Source organism: Leopardus geoffroyi, chromosome D2 (assembly GCF_018350155.1).
Source record: "Leopardus geoffroyi isolate Oge1 chromosome D2, O.geoffroyi_Oge1_pat1.0, whole genome shotgun sequence".
In the NCBI taxonomy this organism is placed as follows: domain Eukaryota; kingdom Metazoa; phylum Chordata; class Mammalia; order Carnivora; family Felidae; genus Leopardus; species Leopardus geoffroyi.
Window position 1 is genome coordinate 9,173,310 of NC_059334.1, and position 23,856 is coordinate 9,197,165.

The window sequence follows — 23,856 nt, forward strand, 5'->3', positions numbered from 1 at the left end:
CCACAAGTCCCTTGTGTTGGAGTTCTCGGTGGTCTGAGCCGTCATCTGTCAGAACGAAGATGTCGCTCCAGGTTTTCTCCTCTCACTGTGGGACTTCCCCTTTCAGGCGGTGATTTTATTTGCATGTAATTATCTATACGTTCTAGGGGCGCCTGGGTGGTTCAGTCCATTGAGCGTCTGACTTCAGCTCAGGTCAGGAACTTACGGTTCCTGAGTTTGAGCCCCATGTCGTGCTCTGTACTACAAGCTCAGAGCCTGGAGCCTGCTTCGGATTCTGTGTATCCCTCTCTCTCTCTGTCCCTTCCTCGCTCACACTCTGTTTCCCTGTCTCTCTCTCAAAAATAAGTAAGTATTTAAAACAAAGGACTTTAATTATCTCTAAGTTCTCTGTCTCTTCCTCTACGTGTAGTTGCCACGGGCTCAAGCTCTTTCTCTAGATGTGAGCTCTTTTATCAGTTTCTTCTGTATTAAATGTTTATTTCCTCAGTGGTGGTTTGAAGTCAGTAGTATTTTGTATTTCCCAGTTATGCTGAAGTCACGGGTTGTTGATTGGTCATTTTATTTGCTCTCCTTATGTTGATCTTTAGAGGTATTTGGAGGATAGATGGAGACGTTCCGAATTTAGTAGCTGCCGTTACTCCTCAGACGTCGGAATGCAGATGTGTGCTTGCAGTAGTTTCCTCTCCTTTCTTCCACCATGCCAAGCCTTTTGTTTCTTGTTTCCATTTTCGTATTTTCATGTCCAACAGAAGAAATCGAAATAATAAGTACTTACAGTTATTTTCTTCCCTGGAGACTAGACAAGAAATCAAAATCCACTACAACATAGGGCGTTTGTATATATGTTGCATTCCAGAAGAAATGCGTTAGTATTTATGTGTACGGTTAATTTTTCTTATCTTTAGAAGTCTGGGAAACTGATCACAAGAAAGGAAGGAGGCAAGAAAACCAGCGTAAACCTACGTGGGAAGTTGCATTCATCAGTAAGAAAACGCCGACCAAGGAACGAGGTAATGTAATAGGAAAACCATTTTACCTGGACACAAATTCGTTTCCTTGCAGAGAAAGCCTCTGTCAGTGTGACTCATATGGAGTGAGTTTCAGCTGTATTTCTGAATTGTGTATCAATAAGAAAAGACATTTGGGAAAAAAGACTGGCGAATTCAGTGCGTATGGAAAATTGCTACTCAGTATTAAACACGAGAAAACTCCTACTAGCGAGAAAAGTGAATTTTTTAAACATGGAGAAACTTTCAGTCAGGTTGAGGACTCTGTTGATAGTGAGAAGATTCAAAGTGTAGAGCAAAATTTTGAATATTACATGTATCAAGAAACCTTCCCCGAAAAGGCAACATTGAGTACGTACAAGAGAGAGATCACTGAAGAGAATCACTCTGAATGTATTGAATATGGGAGAACCTTCTTTCCTAACTCCTCTTTCCTGTCACATCACATGAATGCCTCCGAAGAGAATCACTGTGGACTGCGTGGTTGTGGGAAATCGTTAGGTGTGACGTCTACCCTTTTGAAACCTCATGGGGCACGTATGAAACCCTCGGAGTGTAGTGAGAGTGGGGATCATTTCCGGGGGGATTTATGCCTTCCACAACTTCAGAAAACTCATAAAGGAGAGAAACACTTTGAATGCAACGAATGTGGGAAAGCGTTTTGGCATAAGTCCCACCTCACTCGACATCAAAGGATACACACGGGAGAGAAACGCTTTCAGTGTGATGAATGTGGAAAAACTTTCTGGGAGAAGTCAGACCTCACGAAACATCAGAGATCACACACGGGGGAGAAGCCCTACGTGTGCAACGAATGTGGTAAAGCCTTCAGCCACAAGTCAGCCCTCACGATACACCAGAGAATACATACAGGGGAGAAACCCTATCAGTGTAGCGCATGTGGGAAAACTTTTTACCAGAAGACAGACCTCACCAAACACCAAAGAACACACATAGGGCTGAAACCCTATGAATGCTATGAATGTGGGAAATCCTTTTGGATCAATTCACACCTTATCCTGCATCAGAGAACTCATACAGGGGAGAAACCATTTGAATGTCCTGACTGTGGGCAATCTTTCTGTCGGAAGTCACATCTTATACAACACCAGAGAACCCACATAGGGGATAAGCCCTACAAATGTGATGTATGCGGGAAAAGTTTCTACCACAAGTCAGTACTCACCAGGCATCAGATAATTCATACAGGGTTGAAACCTTATGAATGTTGCGAATGTGGGAAAACGTGTTTGAAGTCTGCCCTCACAGTGCATCAGAGAATTCACACAGGGGAGAAACCCTTTGTGTGTCGTGAATGCGGGAAATTCTTCAGCCATAAATCCACCCTCTCTCAACATTACAGGACACATACAGGGGAGAAACCGTTCGAGTGTCATGAATGTGGAAAAATCTTCTATAGTAAATCGTCCCTACATAAACATACTAGGATACACACAGGGGAGAAACCCTTCGGATGTAACGTATGTGGGAAAACGTTCTGCCAGAAGTCTCAGCTCACTCAGCACCAGAGAATCCACATAGGAGAGAAACCCTATGAGTGTAACCAATGTGGAAAGGCTTTCTGTCACAAATCAGCTCTAATTGTGCACCAGAGAACTCATACAGAAGAAAAGCCCTATAAATGTAATGAATGTGGGAAGTCTTTCTGTGTGAAGTCAGGACTTACTTTACATCAGAGAAAACACACAGGGGAGAAACCCTATGAATGTAATGAATGTGGAAGGTCTTTCTGTGATAAGTCAGCTCTTGTTGTGCACCAGAGAACTCATAGAGAAGAAAAGCCCTATAAATGTAATGAATGTGGGAAATTTTTTTGTGTAAAGTCAGGACTTATTTTACATCAGAGAAAACACACAGGAGAGAAACCTTACGCATGTAATGACTGTGGGAAATCCTTCAGTCACAAATCATCCCTCACAGTGCATTATAGGGCTCACACAGGGGAGAAATCTTGTCAGTGTAATGAATGTGGGAAAATTTTTTACCGTAAATCAAACCTTGTTAACCATCAGAGGTCACACACAGGCGAGAAGCCCTATGAATGTAACACATGTGGAAAACCCTTCTCTCAGAAGTCAAACCTCATTGTACATCAGAGAACACACACGCAAGAAAAACCTTAGGATTGCAGTGGGTCTTAGGAATGTTGAGCTGTGGTTAAGCAGTCACTACACTTCAGAGAACTCACGTAGAGGAAGCAATGTCGATGTCCTGAATGTTGAATAACTTTCGTCCACAAACTTGCCTTATTTTACCCTGAGGTAGACTGCAACACATAAAGGACAGTCTTGTTAGGTAACATGCCTTTGAATGTCCCCTAGAAAATGTGGGTATAAAACCTTGCAGATTTTTTGATTTTGTCATTTGTTTTTAGCAAAAATAACAAACTAGGTTATGTCAGAATTTCTACTAAGGAGAAATCTTTCAGTTTGAGACATACAGCTTGAAGATTCTCTTTAGAGGTAATATAACATTGGAAATTGTGTTGTAGTTTTGATGTCATATTTGTCTTAGGAAACCTAAGAATTTGTAATTTATAGATGAATATTGTGTGTTGTACAAAGAAGCAAAAAAAAAAAAGTAGTAAAATGAAATAAAAGAAGTTGCAGTAATACATAGATTTCTCATGTGCCCTTCTCTGAGTTTCCTCTTAAGATATTTTACATAACAAAGGTATATTCTCGAGCAGAAATACGGATGGTACCTTAATACTAAGTCACATAGTGTCATTCACACTTCAGCGGTTTTTACATGCACTTTGTGTTTATGTGAAGTTTTACAAAATGTTGTCGCTTATAGTTTGAGTACCCCTGAGCACAGGCTACAAAATCAAAAAGGAATCTGGAATCTGTATTGTATTAGTGTTAAAAAGGAACCAAGATTTCACCACAAGCAGGTCCCTTGTGTTAATAATACCCTTTCTGCAACCCTATCCTGGCAATTCATGTGAGTATGAAGTTTTTAAAACAGAGACAAATTGAATAATTAGGGCAACAGCATTAAATGCTTATGTGAAGTATCCCTTAAGTTTGCAGGACTCCTGTTTCTACAAATAGTACCTTCTATTAACTGTGTCTCTTCCATAGTGTAGTGGAATTTAATATGATTGTGAATCGAAACTAGACACTCGTAGTTCAGCATCTCCCAGGTATGTCGGGGCCTGGAGGAACCTCTGGAAAGGAGGCCGCCAAAGCTAATACGTAACCACTTAAAATACATAAAATAACAAAATGGTAAATAAAATGTGCTCTGTGCAGAGGGATATCTAGTCTATGATCTCATTTTCCCCTCTCACCCGTGGTCCTTTCAAACTGCCTTGAGTGTATTTATGTGCATTCTCCAGCCCTCAGCCTCAATTTTTTACAAACCCCTATAGGTAACTGCCCTCTAAGGCAGAGTTCAGAATAGAAGCCACAGACAGACTATATGACACTCAGGGTTGTAATCTAGACTGTAAACTCAGGTCCAGTGTACCCAGAAACAGATCTGGGCCCTTGGGTTTTTGATTATATGAGAAGGTGGGTTGAGACTGGAGCAGAGCCAGAGTAAGGTCAGAGTGAGGCTTTTATGGACCGACAGGGTGTAAAGGTGGTATACTACATTTCATTATCCGATTTCATAAATCAGGTTACACAAACTAATGATCTTAAATTGCACAGATATTCTAAGCTTTCATCTTAGGGAACTAGAAGAGAGCTAATTAAATCCAAAGTAAGGAAAACAAATGAAATAATAAGAATCAGAGCAGAAATCTGTGAGATCTTTGAAAAAACAAAACCAATACACCAAAAGTTAATTATTTGAAAAGGTCAATAAAATTGATAAACCTTCGGTTAACTAAGAAAAAAGAAAAAGATACAAGTTGCCAATGTCAGAAGTGAAAGAAAGAACAACTGATAACATGGACATTAGAAGGATAGTAATGTTACACACAACTCTGCCCACAAATTTCATAACCTAGACCTATTCCTTGAGACGCACAATCTGCCGAAACTCACAGAAGTATAAATTTGTATAGGCAAATAATCTATTAAGGAAATTGAGTTCATCCTTAATCTTCCAAATCAGAAAGTTCAAGCCCAGATGTGTTCACTGGTGACTTCTAGAAAACACTTAAGGAAGGAAGAAATGATACCAGTTCTCTACACTTCTTCCAAAAAGGAGGAGAAGAAATCCTTCCTAACTCATTCTGTGATGCTTATAGTAGCAAAAGCAGGCAGAGACATTATAGGAGAGGAAAGCAACAGGGGTGCCTGGCTGGCTGAGTCAGTAGAACACACGACTCTTAATCTCGGGTCCTGAGTTCGAATCCTAGGTTGGGTGTGATTACTTTAAAAAAATTCTGAAAAGGGAAGCTAGATGCCTGTATGTCTTGGAACATAGATGCTGAGATCCTCAATAAATCATCACCAAGTTGAATCCCACAATATATAATTACGGGCCATGACCATGTGGGATTTATTCCAGGGGTGCTGTGCTGGTTCAACATTTGATAGTCGGGTAGTCACCTGTCGCATCAAGAGGCAAAAGAAGAAATGATCATATGATCTTATCAATAGGTGCAGAAGAGCCTTTGACAAAACGTTAACCCACATCCACAATAAGAAATCTCAGCAGGCTGGGAGTATGGGGAACATTAACTTGGTAGAGAACATCTCCAACAGCCCTACAGCTAACGTTGTACTCTCATGGTGAGAAACTAGATGCTTTCCCAGGGAGAAGAGGAGAGCACAGAGGTCCCGGTCCCTGCTCTTTCACCCTCCTTCTGGAAGTCCTCGCCGACAGAGCAAGACCAGAGAAGGAGAGAGGCTTGGATTGGGAAGGAGGAGAGAAAACTGTGTACAGTCACACATAACATGATTGCCCACGTAGGAAATTTCCAGGAGTCGACAATAAAACGCGCTGACGCGAGTTAACGAGGTTTTAGGATACGGCGATTGGGTGGGTGGGAAAAAGAAATGAGCCGTTAGGTAACAGGAGACATGCAGGAGCCTTTACGTGCATACTGTTGAATGAGACAAGCCACTCTGAAAGGCTTTCCACCTTACGTTACCAGTTATAGTGCATTCTGGAAAGGCACGTGGGGAGACAGTAAAAGGATCGGTGGTCGCCAGAGGATTGAGGCAGGGGAGGGAAGGCGGAATAGGTGGGTCATGGAGGACTTTTAGGGCGGTGGGAGTATGCTGTGGGACACTGTAACGGTAGATGGCGTGCGGATCCTTTGCCGGTGCCCCAAAAGGTAACAAAGGGTAAGCCCTAATGTAAACTGTGGTCTTGAGGTAGTACTCCTGTATCAGCATTGACTCATCAGTTGTAACAACTGGACCACACTACTGCAAGATAGGAATGATGGGGGGCTGCAGAGGGGTAGGAGTGAAGGGGTGTATAGGAACTCGACTCTCTGCTCCATGTGTCTGTAACTCTACGACTACTCTAAAATGTAAAGTGTATGAAAGAAATGAACCATCCTGTCTGCCTTTAGCAATATAGAGGAATCTCCGAGGGTGTTTCTTCTATAATTACAAAGTTAGAAACACAGTATTCAGTACCACTTTTCCCACGGTGGGAGGCAGAATCCTATACTGACCATCACTAAAGCCTATTTTCAGCTGTAGCTTCCTGTTGTTATAAGCCGCCTTGTCTTTTCTGCAAGTATCGTAAATTTCTCACCTCTCTTCATAACACCTTGTTTCTGTACTAAGCTTCCCTTGGTCCTGTGTTCCTGCACTACAAATATAATGGCCACTGATGAACATCTGAGCTGTGTCTATAGTCTTCAGAATATTTTTAATTACGGTAACTGTGGTCTGAAGTTAAGGCCTAGTGTCCTAGACTCTTGACATCTGAAACCAACATGGAGTGAACCCTCCGAGCAGGAGGCAGTTAACACAGTGGGCATCACTAAGAGGATGGTCCATCTAAGACCCGGGTCACCACGTAAGACCTAGTTCATCCAGTTGTCATTAAGTGATTGTTGTTGACTAACGAGGTCTGAGATAGGACAAAGGCCACCTGGGACCGAGCTACCGGTTGCTGGCAGACACCTCTTGCTGTGGACTGTGCTGCCTGTTTTGGGTGTCACTGTTTCCTCCCCTGGCAACAAGCTCTTGGCCCTAAGAATTGTTAATTGGCTGTACCCCAGGTGCCTGGGCTCCGGGTTCAGTCAGTTTGGCTGGTGTCGTGAGACGCTCCGCCTGTAGAGGCAGTGACGACACCGCACTTTAACTGGTGAGCATTTGAGCCCCAGCTACCCAGGGTCGAGGGTCTGGCTGGCACTCTCCGGTTACCGTGTACCGTGTGTTGGCCGGACGTCCCCGGCTGTTCAGGGTAGCCACGCTTACCAGTTTTTGTCATTGTGCCCCAGCGGGGAGGGCATGCAGATGGCCCTTGGTGGAAGTTTGGAAAGCTGGGCTGCCCTGGCCCCGGGAGCATGAAGCGTGCACGGCCCTCTGTGCGTGATGAGCTGTTGTTCACGTGCGGGCAGCGGCCGTCCCCATCTCTTGCTGCTCCTTCCCCTGCTGCCGTTGCACACACGCCTCACGCCCGAGGGTGCCGAGGTGCACACCTGTGGTGTCCTGTGGCCCGGAGGCTGATGAGAAACAAAAGGGGACGTCTTCCAAATCGCCAGAGGAAGGACCTCCACTGCGCTAATGCAGAACCCTCAGCCAGTGAACCTGGGGTTTGCGAGGCACTGGGGTTTTTTCAGTACACCAAAGGACTAACCTTGGAGTCCTGGGGCTTGACGGCCTTGACCCTTGCCGTGCCAGAATGACCTTATTGTTTGTGAACCGTGACCCCAGAGAGATTGACTGCCGTTCCCTGGAGGAAGCGGCAGCTGCCTGTGAGGCGGACTGCCGGGCTGTGGTCCTTTCCCTTGTAACCACCCAGGCCCCCGCCACAGGTGTCAGGATGGAGACAAAAACTGAAAGCTGTCACTTCACATGGCTAGAAACCCAAAATACTGGGAGGGAATTTGTAGAGAGAGAAATGAGAGAGAAGAAACCTGCACTGTTGCAAAAAGGCAGCCCCACAGAAGACGTTCGGTCAACCGCCGGCTTATGGGCCACGCTTGCTCCTTGCAGCTGTGCTCTGCTGCCTCTGTTGAGAAAAATTCTCATCCTCCTGCTCAGAGGGGAAGCACTCACCCTGTGCCACAGCAAAGGGGATCATTGGAATGCAGCGTAAGCCCAGGATCCTTAATCCGTATGAAGCAATGTAACCTTTGCCATAGAGTGGGCTCTTGAGCCCGTAGAGCCTCCCTGGAGGCTCTCTGGAGAAGGCAACTTGTACGTGCGATCAGAGTAAATAGAAAAGCCCCTGACGTATATTGAGTGACAACAAAAAGGAAAGAATTGGCAAGAAAGAAATGAGGGGTGGGAGGAACTTAGGTACGGGAAAAGGAAACAACGAAATGACAGAAATGAAGGTGCACAGATTGCCCCAGCTGGGAGTCCAGACTATACGAAGATAACTTATGCAACAGAAGATCAAAGGGCACTAACTGGCTTTTGTACCTTCGCTAGATCGTTTGTGAAATGACTTAAATATCTGCTGAAACGCACCGTTGACAAATTGTCACGACCTTAACACAAGGCTTGAATTACAGCTGTATTTGGGCCTTCGGCTGAATTTGATCATGTCATTCCCTAAAATCTTAGAGGAGTTACTGACTACAAAATGGAGTGCGGGTGACTGTTTCCTCAGAACTTATATGTTGAACTCCAGTCCTCAGGGTGATGGTCTCTGGAGGTGGGGCCTTTGGGATGTGATGAGGTTATGGGGGTAGAGCTCTCAGGAATGGGAGTAAAGCCCTCACAAGTGTTGAGCGAACGCCTTTGGCTTTTGCACAAGTGACGACAGAGCAAAAGGACAGCTATCTGTGAACCAGGAGGCAGGCCCTCCCCACGTGCTGCTACCGCTGGCCCCTTCATCTGTCTTGGACTTGAGGGCCTCCAGAACTGTGAGAAATAAATTTGTGTTGTTTGTAAACCACCCGGGCTGTGTTATTTTTTTTTGCCAGTATGAACAACCTGAGACATTCGGATGAGTAGGTATGTTTTCTCTTAATCCACAGAACTATTGCCTGAGTTCTCCGTGGTCACAGCACCCATTGACTTAATTATAGCACATTCCCATGGTAGGTTCCAGTCGAGTGAATATGAACTTTTGGCACGTAAAATTTGGGTTGTCAGAAGGGGACCCCCGTGTACTGTATGTCCCAGTTGAAAGCATGGCAACCACCTGTTCAGAGACGAAGTGATTATCACTGCTGCTTCTCCATTCAGTATTCCAGTTTACTGCGTTCTTAAACCTGGAAATAGTGTTGGCATGTCACAGTGGGTCACCGCATCCTCAATGCTGTGGCCAATTGTCCGGGACCCAACACCACTGTTCCTGAAATAACTGCCTTCGTCTAAGCAGCAACCAGTACATATTTTGTTACTATGGGTTTTGCCAATACATTCTCCCCAGTGCTGTTTTCAGCAGCCTCAACCACAGTTTGCCTTTGCCTCCAAAGGGGCCCGGTACACCTTCAGCAGGCTGCCAATGGGATATGCCAGCAACTCTTTGCCATTGCACATAGTCCTTGCAGGGGATACCTTAATTGCACCCAGATTTCTTCAGGAACCCAGGTATGATATATTGATGACCTCATCCTCCAAGGAGATCCTTCACCCATGTATTAGGCGTTCACATACAAAAGTTGTGATAATTCATTTTTCCATACATAATGCAAAGATCCACCTCAGGTAAATTCCCTGAAAATTACTTGTAAACCTGGGACTGTTGCATCCCTGCCACTGTCATGAAACTGCTACTGACTGTTCTTTGTCTTGTGTGTTCTTAGCACACAGAATGTTAATACAAATGTGTCTTTTCTTCTTGGGTTCTGCAAGGAACATATTCCCCACTTAAACAGTCTACTCAGTTTTATTGATGGCTTTACCTTCAATTGTCCCAACTTGTATAGGACCCCCTCCACAAACAGGCTCTAGAATCAATCCACATTGAAGTCAACAGGCACTCCTGTGAGTGCCCTTCTTCACTGCAGAAACTTTGCCAGTATCCCCCCATTCCTCCTGGAGTTTGTAGACCCCCCCCCCCCCGTCAGGGTGGCCATAGGTTGCCCAGTGGCTTCTGATGCAAGAAACTACCTTCTTCAGCCTTGCAGTAATCCCCATTGGAGCATCAGTTGTTGGTCATATACTTGGTGCCCCAGCACAAAGAGGCTCCCTCAGCCTGGGACCCTCCATACCCAACTGCCTGTTGTAGCTTGAGTCATGGAAGCAGTACCTTGCAAGCATGGTTACTGACGCTTCCTTGCTGCATGATGGAGCCAAACGTGGGGTCTCTGGCGTATCCCAGCTGCAAGGGGGCTGTGCTCTTCTGCTTCATTCAGCCCAGCTGTGGTGCTGGAAGAGATCCCCCTTCTCACGGACCCCGTTACCGGGACTGTCCCTTGGAATGAACTGAATGAGCAGCAGTAGCAGTTCTTAGACTTTACAGATGCTGTCGTCATCCTGACATGTGATGGAGCTCGGGGGAATGTTGCTGGCTTTCATCCTTTATCCAAGATGTCCCTGATGAAGGGAAGGACCCAAGAGTCTGCATAACTGGCCAAACATCAAGTAGTCCTCTTAACACTGGAGCCTCTGGCCAAGAAGTGGCCCCATCTGCTCATTTTTACGTACTCTTGGGCCATTAATCCAAGAGGTGCCCCACCGTGGGGTAAGGAATTCTGGAAATGTCTTGCCTCACAGTACAGCCTGAATGTAAATCACGGTAACAGATGTTTCTCCAATTCCTATGGCTATGATACAGGAGCCGAGCAGGATATTCCCTTTCCCTTCCTAGTTCCAGACGTTACTGATAGTGACCAAGGCACTCCTGTCACTTCTCAGTATGCACAATCCTGGCCTCTTGAAAAAGTCATTCGTAGAATGTTCGCTTCCCCTGTAAGCCGCCGGCATTTTAATAGACCACCTCTTGCAGGTGGGATGTGAGTACACCTGTGCAAGTGTCGCTATTTAAAGTGCCTGCTCAGTGCTGAACCTAGACAAATGCTCACAATTCTTGCAGTAGTGCTCATACATTTGCAGTTCATAAAACCTCAGGAACTTTGAGATGTTTTCAACCTCCCAGCTCCCCTGCATCTTCCATTGGGGAGATGAATGAAGGCACTATTAAGTGGTCTCCTAAGTGTAAATGTTTCAAAACATATTTGCAAATCTTTTGACCCTTATCTCATTGACAGGGAAGTTCTTTGTCTCTCCCCCCCGCCCCACACCTTTCTAAAGTATATTTATCTGTGAGAGAGAGGGTGGGGGAGCGACAAACAGTGGGGAGATAAAGAATCCCAAGTAGTCTCTGCATCAGCAGTGCAGAGCCTGGAGTGGGGCTCAAACTCATAAATCATGAGATGACCTAAGCCAAAATCAGGAGTTAGACTTTCAACTGACTGAGCCATCCAGGCGCCCGTGTGTCCCTTTTGAATGTGGGCACATTTGTTACATGATGACCTGAGCCATGGTTGGATGCTTAACCAACTGAGCCACTCTGGTGCCCCTGTTAAATTCATTTCTTTTTTTTTTTTTAATTTTTTTTAACGTTTATTTATTTTTGAGACAGAGAGAGACAGAGCATGGAGGGGGGAGAGGCAGAGAGAGGAGGAGACACAGAATCGGAAGCAGGCTCCAGGCTCCTAGCCATCAGCCCAGAGCCTGACGCGGGGCTCGAACTCACGGACCGCAAGATCGTGACCTGAGCTGAAGTCGGACGCTCAACCGACTGTGCCACCCAGGCGCCCCCCTGTTAAATTCATTTCTAAGAACTTTTTGTTTGTTTTTGTATTGTTCAGTGCTAATGTGTACAAGTTCATTTGCTATTAATATATTGATCTTGTATCCTGCAACCATGTTGCAATCATTGATTAGTTCTGATGTTTGTTGTCATGTTCCTAAGTATATTCTACATGGAAGCTCCTGTCATCTGTAGACAGAGTTTTACCACTTTATTTCCAATCTGGATGACTTTTATTCCATTTTATTGCCTAATTTCCCTTTCTAGGACCTTCGGTTCGACATTAACCGTAAGTGGTAAGAGTGGTGTAAGGGCATATACAAATGAAAAATAAGAGACTTAATATTCTGCTAAAAATGAAGTGACATCCCTCCTTGTAGATTATTTTCTCTGTAAAGTTGTAAATTCTTTGCGCTTTTGAGAATGAACCATAAATCTTCTTAAATGTCTCTTGGCAGTTTTACAGCCTAGAATGTCTTTCCCAAGGACCTCAGAACCATCTTTTTGAAATGTAATAGGGAGCTGGCACTTCTGTCTCCCAGAGTCTGTGAGAGGGTAGAAGCCTAAACTTTGGTGGTTGGGGTCTTGATCCAAGTTGCAAAACTACCTCCTGTCATAAAGATAGGAGAAGCTTGTTTTTTTAACTTGTAAAACCAATAAACTAACACAGGTGGTCATCCCAATTACCAGGCAAATTTAGGGCAAACAATGTGTGATAAATGATGCTGTGAAATTCTCCTACTTGAGAATTAGTTATTGTTTATTTTTGCAACATTTATGTGATGGGATGTATCTGCTTGGCTATAAAAAGGTGAGATTTCTTTCTGTCCTTGGATTGTCTTTGAGATATATCCCGCCATTCAATGATAAGATTATTTTCTTTGTCTTCTGCCTGAGTGGCTAAGTTTTCTAGGTTCGGAGAAGATTTGTTTTAAATTAGATTTCCCTAACAATTTCGGCGATAAGGATGGTGATTCCTGACCACTCTAATGCTAAATCGGGTATGCTTTCTCATCAATGAGTGTCTGAAAGGACGAACGAAATAAGAGAGGTATGATACTGTCGATATTACAATATAAATAGAACACAGACTGTCTCTGGAAGAAATTCTGCAGGTGCATTTTGCAGTAGAAACTGCTAGGAGAGCCAATTCATCAGGGAAATGGAATTAATGAAAGAGGTGTGTATTTAGATTCTTAGCATTCATTTCGGACAAGCAATGAGTCAAACTGTACTATCGGTGCCTCCTGCTTGTACCTTATTTGCTAAATCGGGCAGTTATACCCAACGTCTCCTAAGCCTGAAGGCTGATTCCGAAGGAGGTGTCGCCAGGGTCTTAGGAAACTCAGCGCGCGCTTCCTGCTCGGGCGCAGGAGCCGCTCGGGGCCTTCTGCGCATGTGCGATGCGCTCCTCCCGGTAGTTCACGTCGCCGCCGCGACATCGCGAGAAGACGGTCCCGGATGCTCTCGCGACTGAGGGCCTGGAGGCAGGCGGGGAGGACGTGGTGGGTGAGACCCGGGTGGCTGTGGTGGTTGTTGGTGACCCGTGGGACGGAGGCCCCGTGCGGGAGGGGCCGGTGACGGAGGAAACGACTCGGTGCCTGAGCGCGGGGTGAGTCCTGCTCCGTCTGTATGCATCGAATGCGAACCAGCGCGTCCCCGCTCTTGTTACCCAGCGAAGGTTCGTGTTGTCGTCTCCGAGGTGAAGGGTCGCCCGAGGCCTCGGTAAGACCGGCGGAAACTGGCCTGGGGGCGCTCGTGGGTGGTCGCTTCTCTCCTGGGTGGGGGGGGGGGGACCTCGTTCTTCTTCACTCGGGTCCGTCTTCGTCCTCCCAGCCACCAGTGGTCAGTGTCCCGTTCCCATGGTAACCTCATAAAGTCCTGTGGGAGGTGACGGAAGCCCAGGTGGCGAACGAGTAGATGCGTTCTCTGCCTCATCCTCTGTCTCGCATCAAACCTGGGAGCGAGGCCGACGCAGTAGCTGCAGGAGACCTGACCTCTCCTGGGGAGTAATTTTCAAGTGAACGTGGCCTTGCATTGGGGGAATTCATTGTTGTTTCTGGAGAACCCGAATGATGGTGTCCAGGTCCCTCCGGCACCCTGCAGCCTTGCCTGTGCCCTCGGTAGCAGCGGTTTGCATTTACAGAAGGTCCAGCTTGCGATTCAGGGTTACAGGAAGGGCCAACAGCTTTCGATCTTGGGTAAGGATTCTAACCGGCTATGCTCAGTTTTCCTGGAACAGGGCAGCCATTGTGAGGGAAGAAGGGGGCCCCAAGAGCAGGAATCCCTCCTAGGACAGTCGGTCAGTTGGCCCCAGACCGCAGCAGAAATGCAGAGCGAATGTGGAAGGAGCAAAGACCCTTGCCAGGACCGCCGTCGTGTCGAGATCCTCGCAGACTGGGTGACGGTATTCGTTCTGGGCCAGCTTTCAGGAGGGACAGAAGCTGTGGCTGGGAGAGGAGGGTGAAGCAAAAGGAACGGAGAATACTTAACTGCTCGCGAGGGAGGTGTGGGGGCATCATGTGGAAGGAAGGGCTTGCCAGCAAAGTGGAAGGAAACCACCTCTTTCATCCCTTCCTTCTTTGCTCCACCCCCAGATTCTGAACCCTTCGCACAGGACAGCACAACTAGCCATGGGCTGAATGCTCCCTCTGTCCCCGATCTGATAGAATCCGAGATGGTAGTGCAGGAGAGGCCTTTAGGTCTCAGTGACCGCTCACAGTCACACATTTTGTGCTGGCAAAACCAAAAGCAGACATTGAGTCTCCTGATGGCCCTGGCAGGTGTTTTCTGCTTTGGCAACAGATAAGTCAGAACCAGTTTGTGGTGGTTGTTTTTAATCAAAAGATATGTTCAAGAACCTAAAACTGAGTTAAAGCAACCCCCCCTTTTTTTTTTCCCCTTACGAAAAAGATCAGCCCTTAAAATTCGCTCCCTTTTTTCAGAACCTAGTGGGACTCTCTGGTGTGTAATGACTATTACGACTTGAGTATTTTTTGCTCAGCATCACTTTTCATGAAATCCCTATGTTCCATTCCTTGGCTTGTCTTAATTTGCTTAATTAGTGTACCGTGTTGTTTACCTTTTTCTGGGTTAGAGTGTACGTTGTTAGTTAACTCAGTAAAAAAAATTATTTTTTATTTTTTTTTTTGAAAAAAATTTTTTTTGAGAGAAAGCATGCGTGCACAACATGGGGAGGGGCAGAGAGGAAGAGAGAGAGAATCCCAAGCAGGCTCTGCACTGTCAATGCAGAGCCTGAAGTGGGGCTCGAACTCACGGACTGTGAGATCCATGACCCGAGCCAAAAATCAAGAGCTGGATGCTTAACCGACTGAGCCACCCAGGTGCCCCTAACAAAATTTAAGTATTTTATCTTTAGTACGTCTCTACCCAACATGGGGCTCAAATCTACAACCCGAGATCAAGAGTCGCTGGCCCCACCTACTGAGCCTCCAGGCACCCCGAAAACAAATGTTTTTACATTTAAAAACGAGTGAGTCTCATCCCTCCGGAATTGTTCCTGGGCTGCTCCCTCCCTTCCTCTCATCCTTTCTGTCCCTTCTCAAAGCATCTCCCCTTCAGAGTTGCTTTGCCAGCAGCTACGTGGAATTTTGTAGGCTGGTGGCATCTCTCATGATCCGTCTTTCCTTCTCAGCTGTGCCCTCCTGGCTATCCCCACTCTTCCAGGGCCAGCAGAAGATGATCACATCCCAGGTGAGTTGTTCATTTACTCACAGTTTGGCCTAACAGTGATTATGTGAGGTTTATACAATTTGTGTGAGGTTTATTATAAAATGTCTGTACGTTCATATGAAATAGTACAAATAAAAATGTTAACATCAGGGAAGATATAGAGCACAAGTCCACAAGTTACAGTACATGGGCCAAATACAGCCTGCTGCCTCTTTTTCTATGGCCCACAAATTAAACAGAAACAAATCAAGAGTGATTTTTTTTTGTGATATGAAATTCAGATTTAAGTGTCTCTAAAGTTTTATTGGGACATAGCTGCACTCATTTATTTATGGCTGTGATTGCTTTCATATTACAGGGGTAGAGTTGAGTGATTGTGACAGAGATGGTATAGCTCGGCAAGCCTAAAATACTTACTAAGTGGCCATTTACGAAAAAGGTTTGCTGTTTGCTGACCTCTGATACAGTAGGGCAAAGATGCCCTGTAGATAAATGCACATCTTGAGATCTTACTGAGTTTTGAAACTGGAACATAAAAAAGTTTTTTGATAACCTTCATTTGGTGACATTGTGTCCTTCCAGTGACAATCCTGCAATTACTAAAAAAGTGGTAGGAATAAAGTGAATAATTCTCATCCAATTCAGAGGAAAATTTGAGTTGTACATGAATTGTGCCAGCATTAGGACTCATGGTTGTTCAAAGAAGGAGCGAATTTGGACAGACCATGGTGATGTAGGATGGTCAGTAGGAGGAGGTAGGCTTTGTGACTGCCCTGGGGACTGGGCAGAATCTAAATTTTTGCAGAGTCTGGTGAGGGATTCCACTCTTTCAGTTGTGGTAAAATACACATGATGTGTAATTCACCCTTAATCCTTTTTAAAGTGTAGAATTGAGTTGCACTTAATACATTTACAATGTTGTACAACCGTAACTGCCATCTCCTTTCAGAATGGTTTCATCACACCAGAAAGAAACCTCATACTTTTAATAAGCAGTGCCGTGACTTAATGAACAATTCCTCCCCAGTCTCCCCAGCCCCTAGCAACCACTAATCTACTTTCTGTTCGTGGATTTGTCTGTTCTGGATTTCTGATATAAGTGGAATCATACAGTGTGTAGTCTTCCATGTGTGACTTCTTTCACTTGCTTTAATGTTTTCAAGACCCACCCATGTTGTAGCATGTTATCATTACTTCATCTCCTTTTGTGACTGAGTGATATTCCCTTGTGTGTATACACCACCTTTTGTGTGTCCATCAATTGATGGGCATTTGGAGTGATTCCATGTTTGGCTATTGAGAATAGTGCTGCTGTGAGCATTCACGTACAAGCTTTTGTTGAAGACCTGTTTCACTTTCCTGGGAGTAAAATTGATGGCGCATTCTATGTTTAACATATCGTGAAACCGCCAAACTGTGTTCTGCAGCAAGGTCCCTTGCAAGTCCATGTGAATTTTAGATTAGCCTTTCTATTTCTACAAAACAAACAAAGAAACAAAACAAAACACGCACACACACAAAACACACAACACACAACACACAAAACAAAAACCCTAAAGCTGTTGAGAATTTGATAAGGATTGCATTGAATCTGTATATCACTTTGGGGATGTTTTATAATCCGTGAATGTGAGGTGTTTTTCCATTTGCCTAGGTTCTTTAATTTCTTTCAGCAATATTTTGTAGTTTTCAGTGTGCAAATCTTACAACCTCTTGCTTAAATTTATTCTTAAGTATTTTATTCTTTTAGATGCTGTTGTAAGTGGAATTGTTTTTTTTTTTCTTTTTTTTTTTTTTAACGTTTATTTATTTTGAGAGAGACAGAGACAGGATGCGAGTGGGATAGGGGCAGAGAGAGAGGGAGACACAGAATCCGAAGCAGGCTCCAGGCTCCGAGCCATCAGCACAGAGCCCGACGCGGGGCTCGAACCCATGAGCTGTGAGATCATGACCTGAGCTGAAGTCGGACGCTCAACCGACTGAGCCACCCAGGCGCCCCAGTGGAATTGTTTTCTTAATGCAACTCTGATTAGTTTCTCTTTCAACTTAGTTGAAAGCAGATAACTGAAAACACTTGATTGTAAAAGGAGATATTATCCATTCTCACTCACCAGTCAGTCGTTCCATCCTCTGATATCCTGGAGGTTTTGCGTCATGGAGGTAATGCACCTTAGTGAGATTTTACATGTTCTTTGTGAATATATTTTTTAGTAAAGAACATGTGACTAGACATTTTTAGCCCAATATGAAATGCTATGTCTTTTATATTGGGAATTTAATGTTTCCTTTTTGTTGTAGTTAGTGATACGTGGTTTTAACTCCTTCATCTTTCATTGCAATTTTATTGTCCACACCTTCTTCTTACATATTAAAAAAACTCCAATATATTGAGGTGAAATTCATATCGCAAAATTATTATTATTTTTTTTTTTGAGAGAGAGAGAGAGAAAGAGCAGGAGCATGCATGCCGGGAGGGGGAAGGAAGGAGGGAGGGAGAGAATCTTAAGCAGACTCCACACCTACTGTAGAGCCTGATGATGTGGGGCTTGATCTCACAACCATGGTATGATCATGACGTGAGCTGAAATCAAGTAGGAGGCTCAACTGACTGAGCCACCCAGGTGCCCCCAAAACAAAATGATTTTAAAGCAACCAAGTCAAATCAGTACATTTAGTACACAGTGTTATGAAACCACTACCTTTATTGAGTTTCAAAATATTCCCATCATTCTAAATAAAGCCCTTTACTCATTAATAAGTTTCTCCCTGTTCTTCTATTCACCCAACCCCTGGCAACCGACAATTTGTGTTGTGTCTCTACGGGTTGATCTGTTGTGAATATTTATTACAAGTGGAGTCATTCAGCATATGGCCATTTGTGTCTGGCTTCTTTCACTTAGCATGTTTTCAGGGTGTGCCCCTGTTTAGTACATGTCAGTATATTATTACTTTTTTTCTTTTTCAATTGTGGCAAAATACAAATAACATAAAATTTACCATCTTAAACACTTTTAAGTGTACACTTAAGTGGTATTAAATACATTCATGTTGTTGTGTGTCTGTCACTACCATCCATCCCCATACTCTTTTCATCTTGTAAAACTGAAATTCTATACCTATTAAACAATAACTCCCCAATCTCCCCTACCTCTATGTGCTGGAAACCACTGTTACAACTTCCTGTTTCTATAATTTTGACTACTCTGAGTACCTCGTATTAGTGAAATCCTGTAGTCTTTGTCCTTTTGTGACTGGCTTATTTCGCTTAGCATTACGTCCTCAAGATTCACCCATGTTGTAGGGTATTGCAGGGTTTTTTCCATTTTTAAGGCTGAGTAATATCCCATTGTACGTATATGCACATTATGCTTGTCCATTCACGTGTCCATGGACACTTGAGTTGCTTCCATGTTTCCACTATTGTGAATAATGATGCTGCCGTGAACACGAGTGGTTGAGACATGTGGTTGAGACCTACTCTTGGGTATATACCTCAAAGGAAAATTGCTGGGCCGTAAGGTAATTCTAGTTTTAATTTTGAGGAAGCTCCATCCTGTTTTTACAGTGGTTGTACCGCTTTACACTCTAAGCAGTCAGCAGCAGAGGGTGGGAGTTCCATTTCCTCTCCATCCTTGCCAACAGTTGCTTTTTCTTTTTTTGGTAGTAGCAATCTTAATGGGTGTGAGGTGGGATCTTACTGTACCTTTGACTTGTATTTCCTTAATGATTCATGATGTTTACTATATTTTCCTGTGTTTATTGGCCATTTGTATATCCTCATTGGAGAAATATCTGTTCAAGTCCATTGCCCATTTTTGAATTAGGTTGTTTGGGGTTTTTTTTGTTGTTGCTGAATTTTAGGAGTTCTCTTTATATTCTGGATATTAATCTCTTATCAGATATATGAATTTATAAACATTTTCTCCTGTTCTGTTGATTACCTTTTAACTCTGTGGATAGTAGCTTTTGATGTGAACATTACAATTTTCATGACAAGTGTGTCCGTTTCTTCTTTGTTACCCATGCCTTTGATGTCATATCCAGGAAGTCATTGCCAAATCCGGTGTTGTGTATCTTTTGTACTATGTTTTCTTCTAAGTTTTATTGTTTTAGAACTTAAATTTAGGTACTTGATGTGAGTTGATTTTTGTCTATGGTGTTAGGTTAAGGGTCCAACTTTATTCTTTTACATGTGGCTATCCAGTTTTTCTAGTGCCATTTGATAAAAAGATGTCATTTTCGCATTGAGTGGTCTTGACAGCCTTGTCAAAAATCATTTGGCAATATGTGTGAGTGTTTATTTCTGTTATTTCTGGACTCTTTTTTCTATTCCATTGGTCTTATTTGTCCCTTTTTATGCTGGTACCATCCTGTTTTGATTGCTGTGGCTTTGTACTAAGTTTTGAAATCAGGAAGTGTAAGTCTTCCAGTTTTGTTGTTTTTCAGGATTGTTGTGGATAGTCTGGTTTCTTTGAATTTTAGGATGGGTTTTTTTAATTTCTGCAAAAAACGTCATTGGGATTTTGCTAAGGATTTCACTGAAACTGTACATCACTTTGAGTAGTATTGACATTTTAACAGTAAGTTTCTAATCCATGAACATGGGATGTGTTTCCATTTATTAATGCCTTCTTTAATGCCTTCAGCACTATTTTGTGGTTTTTATTGTGCAGATCTTTTACATCTTTGGTCACAGTAATTCCTAAGATTTTGTTTGATGCTTTGGTAAGTGGAATTGGTTTTGTAATTTCCTTTTCAGATCGTTCATTGTACCTATATAGAAATGCAACTGATTTTTGTGTGTTGATGTATCTTGCTACTTTGCTGAATTCATTTAGTTGATGCAGCCGCTTTTTTTGTGGAGTCTTTAGATTTTTCTACATGTAATATTATTTCATTTGCACAGATGCTTTTACTTTTTCCTTTCTAATTTAGATGCTTTTTATTTCTTTTTCTTGTCTAATGCTCTGACTAGAACATCCAGTCCTGTGTTGAAGACAAGTGGTGAAAGCAGGCATCCTGACCTTACTCCTGATCTGAGAGGAATAGCTTTCTACCTTCTCCCATTGAGATTAATTTTTCTGTGTTTTCTTTCTTTCTTTCTTTCTTCCTTCCTTCCTTCCTTCCTTCCTTCCTTCCTTCCTTCTTTCCTTTTCTTTCTTTCTTTCTTTCTTTCTTTCTTTCTTTCTTTCTTTCTTTCTTTCTTTCTTTCTTTCCTTCCTTCCTTCCTTCCTTCCTTCCTTCCTTCCTTCCTTCCTTCCTTCCTTCCTTCCTTCCTTCCTTCCATACATGGATTTTATTATGTGGAAGTAGTTCCCTTCTTTTGTTGAGTAGTGTTACCATGAAAGATTGTTGAACTTTATCACATGCTTTTTCTGCATCACTTGAGATTGTCATGTGGTTTTTTTATCCCTTCATTGTATTGACGTGGTATATTAATCGATTTTTGTATGTTGAACCATCCTTGCATTCCAGGAATGGATCTACTTGGTCATGGTGTATAATCCTTTTTGAAAACTTCAATTAAAGTAAATTAAATGTTATTAATTTTTTAGAGAGACAGTGAGTGTGGGCGTGAGCAGGGAAGAGGAAAACGGAAAGACAGACTCTTAGACAGGCTCCATGCCCAGTGTGGAGTGTGACATGGGGCTTGATCTCATGACCCTGGAATCATGACCTGAGCCAAATACAAGAATGGGTTTCTCAACTGACTGAGGTACCCAGGTGCCCCTATTTTATTTTATTTTTTAATTGAAATATAATTAACCTACAATTTTATTAGTGTAAGGTGTACAGCATACTGGTTCAACAATTGTATACATTAGTGCTTACCACAATAAGTGTAGTCACCAGCTGTTGCCATATGTTATTACAATATTACTGACTTTATTTGCTGTTCTGTACTTTTCATCTCCATGATTTATTTAGTAACTGGAAGGCTGTAACTCTTAGTCGTCTTTCTCTGTTTCACCCCTCTACCAACACCTTCCCTTAGCAACTACCAGCTGTTCTCAGTATTTATGGGTCTCTTTTTTGTTTCTTTGTTCATTTGTTTTGTTTTTTAGATTCCACATGGAAGTGAAATCATGTGATATTTATGTTTTTCTATCTTATTTCGCTTAGCATAACACATTAGTGCCATCCATTTTGTCCCAAATGCCAAGATCTCATTCTTTTTAATGCCTATGTAATATTGCATTGTGTATATATACCAAATCTTCTCTATTCCTTCATGTATTCGTGGACACTTGGGTTGCTTCCATATCTTGGGTATTGTAAATAATACTGCAATAAACATAGGGGTGTATGTGTCTTTTCAAATTAAGTGGGTTATTTACTTTGGCTAAATGCACGGTAGTGGAACTACTGGGTCATATGGTATTTCCATTTTTACTTTTTTGAGAAACCTCCATACTGTTTTCCACAGTGATTGCACCGGTTCCATTCCCACCAAAAATTTACATTTTTCTCCGCATCCTCGCCAACATTTGTTATTTCTTTTTGATACTAGCCATTCTGACAGGTGTGAGGTAATACCTCATTGTGGTTTTGATTTGCGTTTCTCTAATGATGAGTGACGTTGAACATGTTTTCCTGTGTCTGAGAGAGAGGGTTACAGAGAGCAGGAGCAGGGGAAGGGCAGAGAGAGAGGGAGACCCAGAACCGGAATCAGGCTCCAGGCTCCAAGCTGTCAGCACAAAGCTCAATGTGGGGCTCGAACCCACGAGCCGTGAGATCGTGACCTGAGCGAAAGTTGGATGCTTAGCTGACTGAGCCACCCAGGTGCCCCTGTATGTCTGCTTTAATCAGGTGTATAAGCTCTTCATATGTTTTGGTTATTAACCTCTTTATTAGATATATCATTTTCAGATATTTCCTCCCATTCCCTGGGTTGCCTTTTTGTTTTGTTGATGGTTTTCTTTGTGCAAAAGCTTTTTATTTTGGTGTAGTTGCAACAGTTAATTTTTGGTGTTATTTCCCTTGCTTGAGGAGACATATCTAGAAAAATGTTTCTATGGCCCATGTCAAAGAAGTTACTGGGTGTAGTTTTCTTCTAGGAGTTTTATGATTTGAGGGCTGACATTTAGGTCCTTAATCCCTTTTGAGTTTCTTTTTTGTGTATAGTGTAAGCAAGTGATCCAGTTTAATTCTTTTGCATGTAGCTGTCCAGTTTTCCCAGCACCATTTATTGAAGAGACTGTCTATTTCACAAAGTTTCTTCTTGCTTCCTTTGTCATAGATTAATTGACCATTTAGGTATTGGTTTACTTCTGAGGTCTCGATTCTGTTCCATTGATTTTTGTGTCTATTTTCGTGCCAGTACTACATGTTTTGATTACTATAGCTCTGTGATATGTAATAATCCTTTTACTATGCTGGTGAATTCTGTTTGGAAATATTTTGTTGAGGACTTTTTACATCCATGTTCATAAAAGATACTGTAGTTTCCTTGTTCTCTTGAAGACAGTTTTTTAAACTAGAAAAGGATTCACCCATTTCCCCCCCCCCCCCCCGAGTTCTCTGTATGAGCTTGTTTTTTGTTTTTGTTTTTTTAAGATTCCACATGTAAGAGAGATCACATGGTACTTGTCTTTCTCTTTCTGACTTATTTCAGTTAGCGTCATGCCATAAAGTCCATCCGTGTTGTTGCAAATGGCAAGGTTTCATTCTTTTTTATGGCTGAATCATATTCCGTTGTATATACATACCACAATTTCTTTATGCATTCATCCATCAGTGGACAGTTAGGTTGTGTCCATATCTTGGATATTGTAAATAGTGCTGCTGTAATCATGGGGGTGTATGTATCTTTTTCAGTTAATGTTTTTATCTTGGGGGGGGTGGGTAAAGACTGAGAAGTGGAATGGCTGGATCATATGGTAGTTCTACTTTTAATTGTCTGGAGAGCCTCCATACTACTTTCCATAGCACCAGTTTACATTCCCACACCCAGTGCCCAAGCGTTCCCTTTTGTCTGCATCCTTGTTAACACTCGTTCCTCCTTGTGTTTTTGGTAGCCATTCTAACAGGTAGGAGGTAATGTCATTGTGGTTTTGATTTGCCTCTCCCTAATGATGAATGATGTTGAGCATCTTTTTTATGGGCCTGTATGTCTTCTCTGAACAATGTGTATTCATATTTTTTTTGCAAGTGAGTTATGTGAGTTCTTTATACATTTTGAATATTAGTCCCTTATGAGATACAGGACTCAGGAATATTTTCTGTGTTCAGTAGGTTTCCTTTCTATTTTTGTTGATGATTTTCTTTGGTGTGCAAAACATTTTAGTTATGGTGTACTCCTATTTATTTCTTCTTGTGTTGTTTTTTTGCTTTT

General features: G+C 42.9%; 1 protein-coding gene across 15 annotated transcripts in view; it reads left to right on the top strand.

The window, feature by feature from the left end:
• The window catches only part of LOC123576398 (zinc finger protein 37A-like), a 193,489-nt gene that overhangs the window by 92,051 nt on the left and 77,582 nt on the right, over positions 1–23,856 (top strand). For 10 of the 15 annotated variants that reach the window (XM_045437188.1, XM_045437185.1, XM_045437187.1 and 7 more), the window contains one exon: positions 906–3,644. In XM_045437188.1, coding sequence (XP_045293144.1) covers positions 906–3,151 — 2,246 coding nt within the window. In that variant the 3' untranslated portion in view covers positions 3,152–3,644. Of the gene's footprint in view, positions 1–905; positions 3,645–12,042; positions 13,554–15,483; positions 15,543–23,856 lie in introns of those variants that run through there. The other 5 variants (XR_006701363.1, XR_006701364.1, XM_045437196.1 and 2 more) reach the window with 2 other exon arrangements.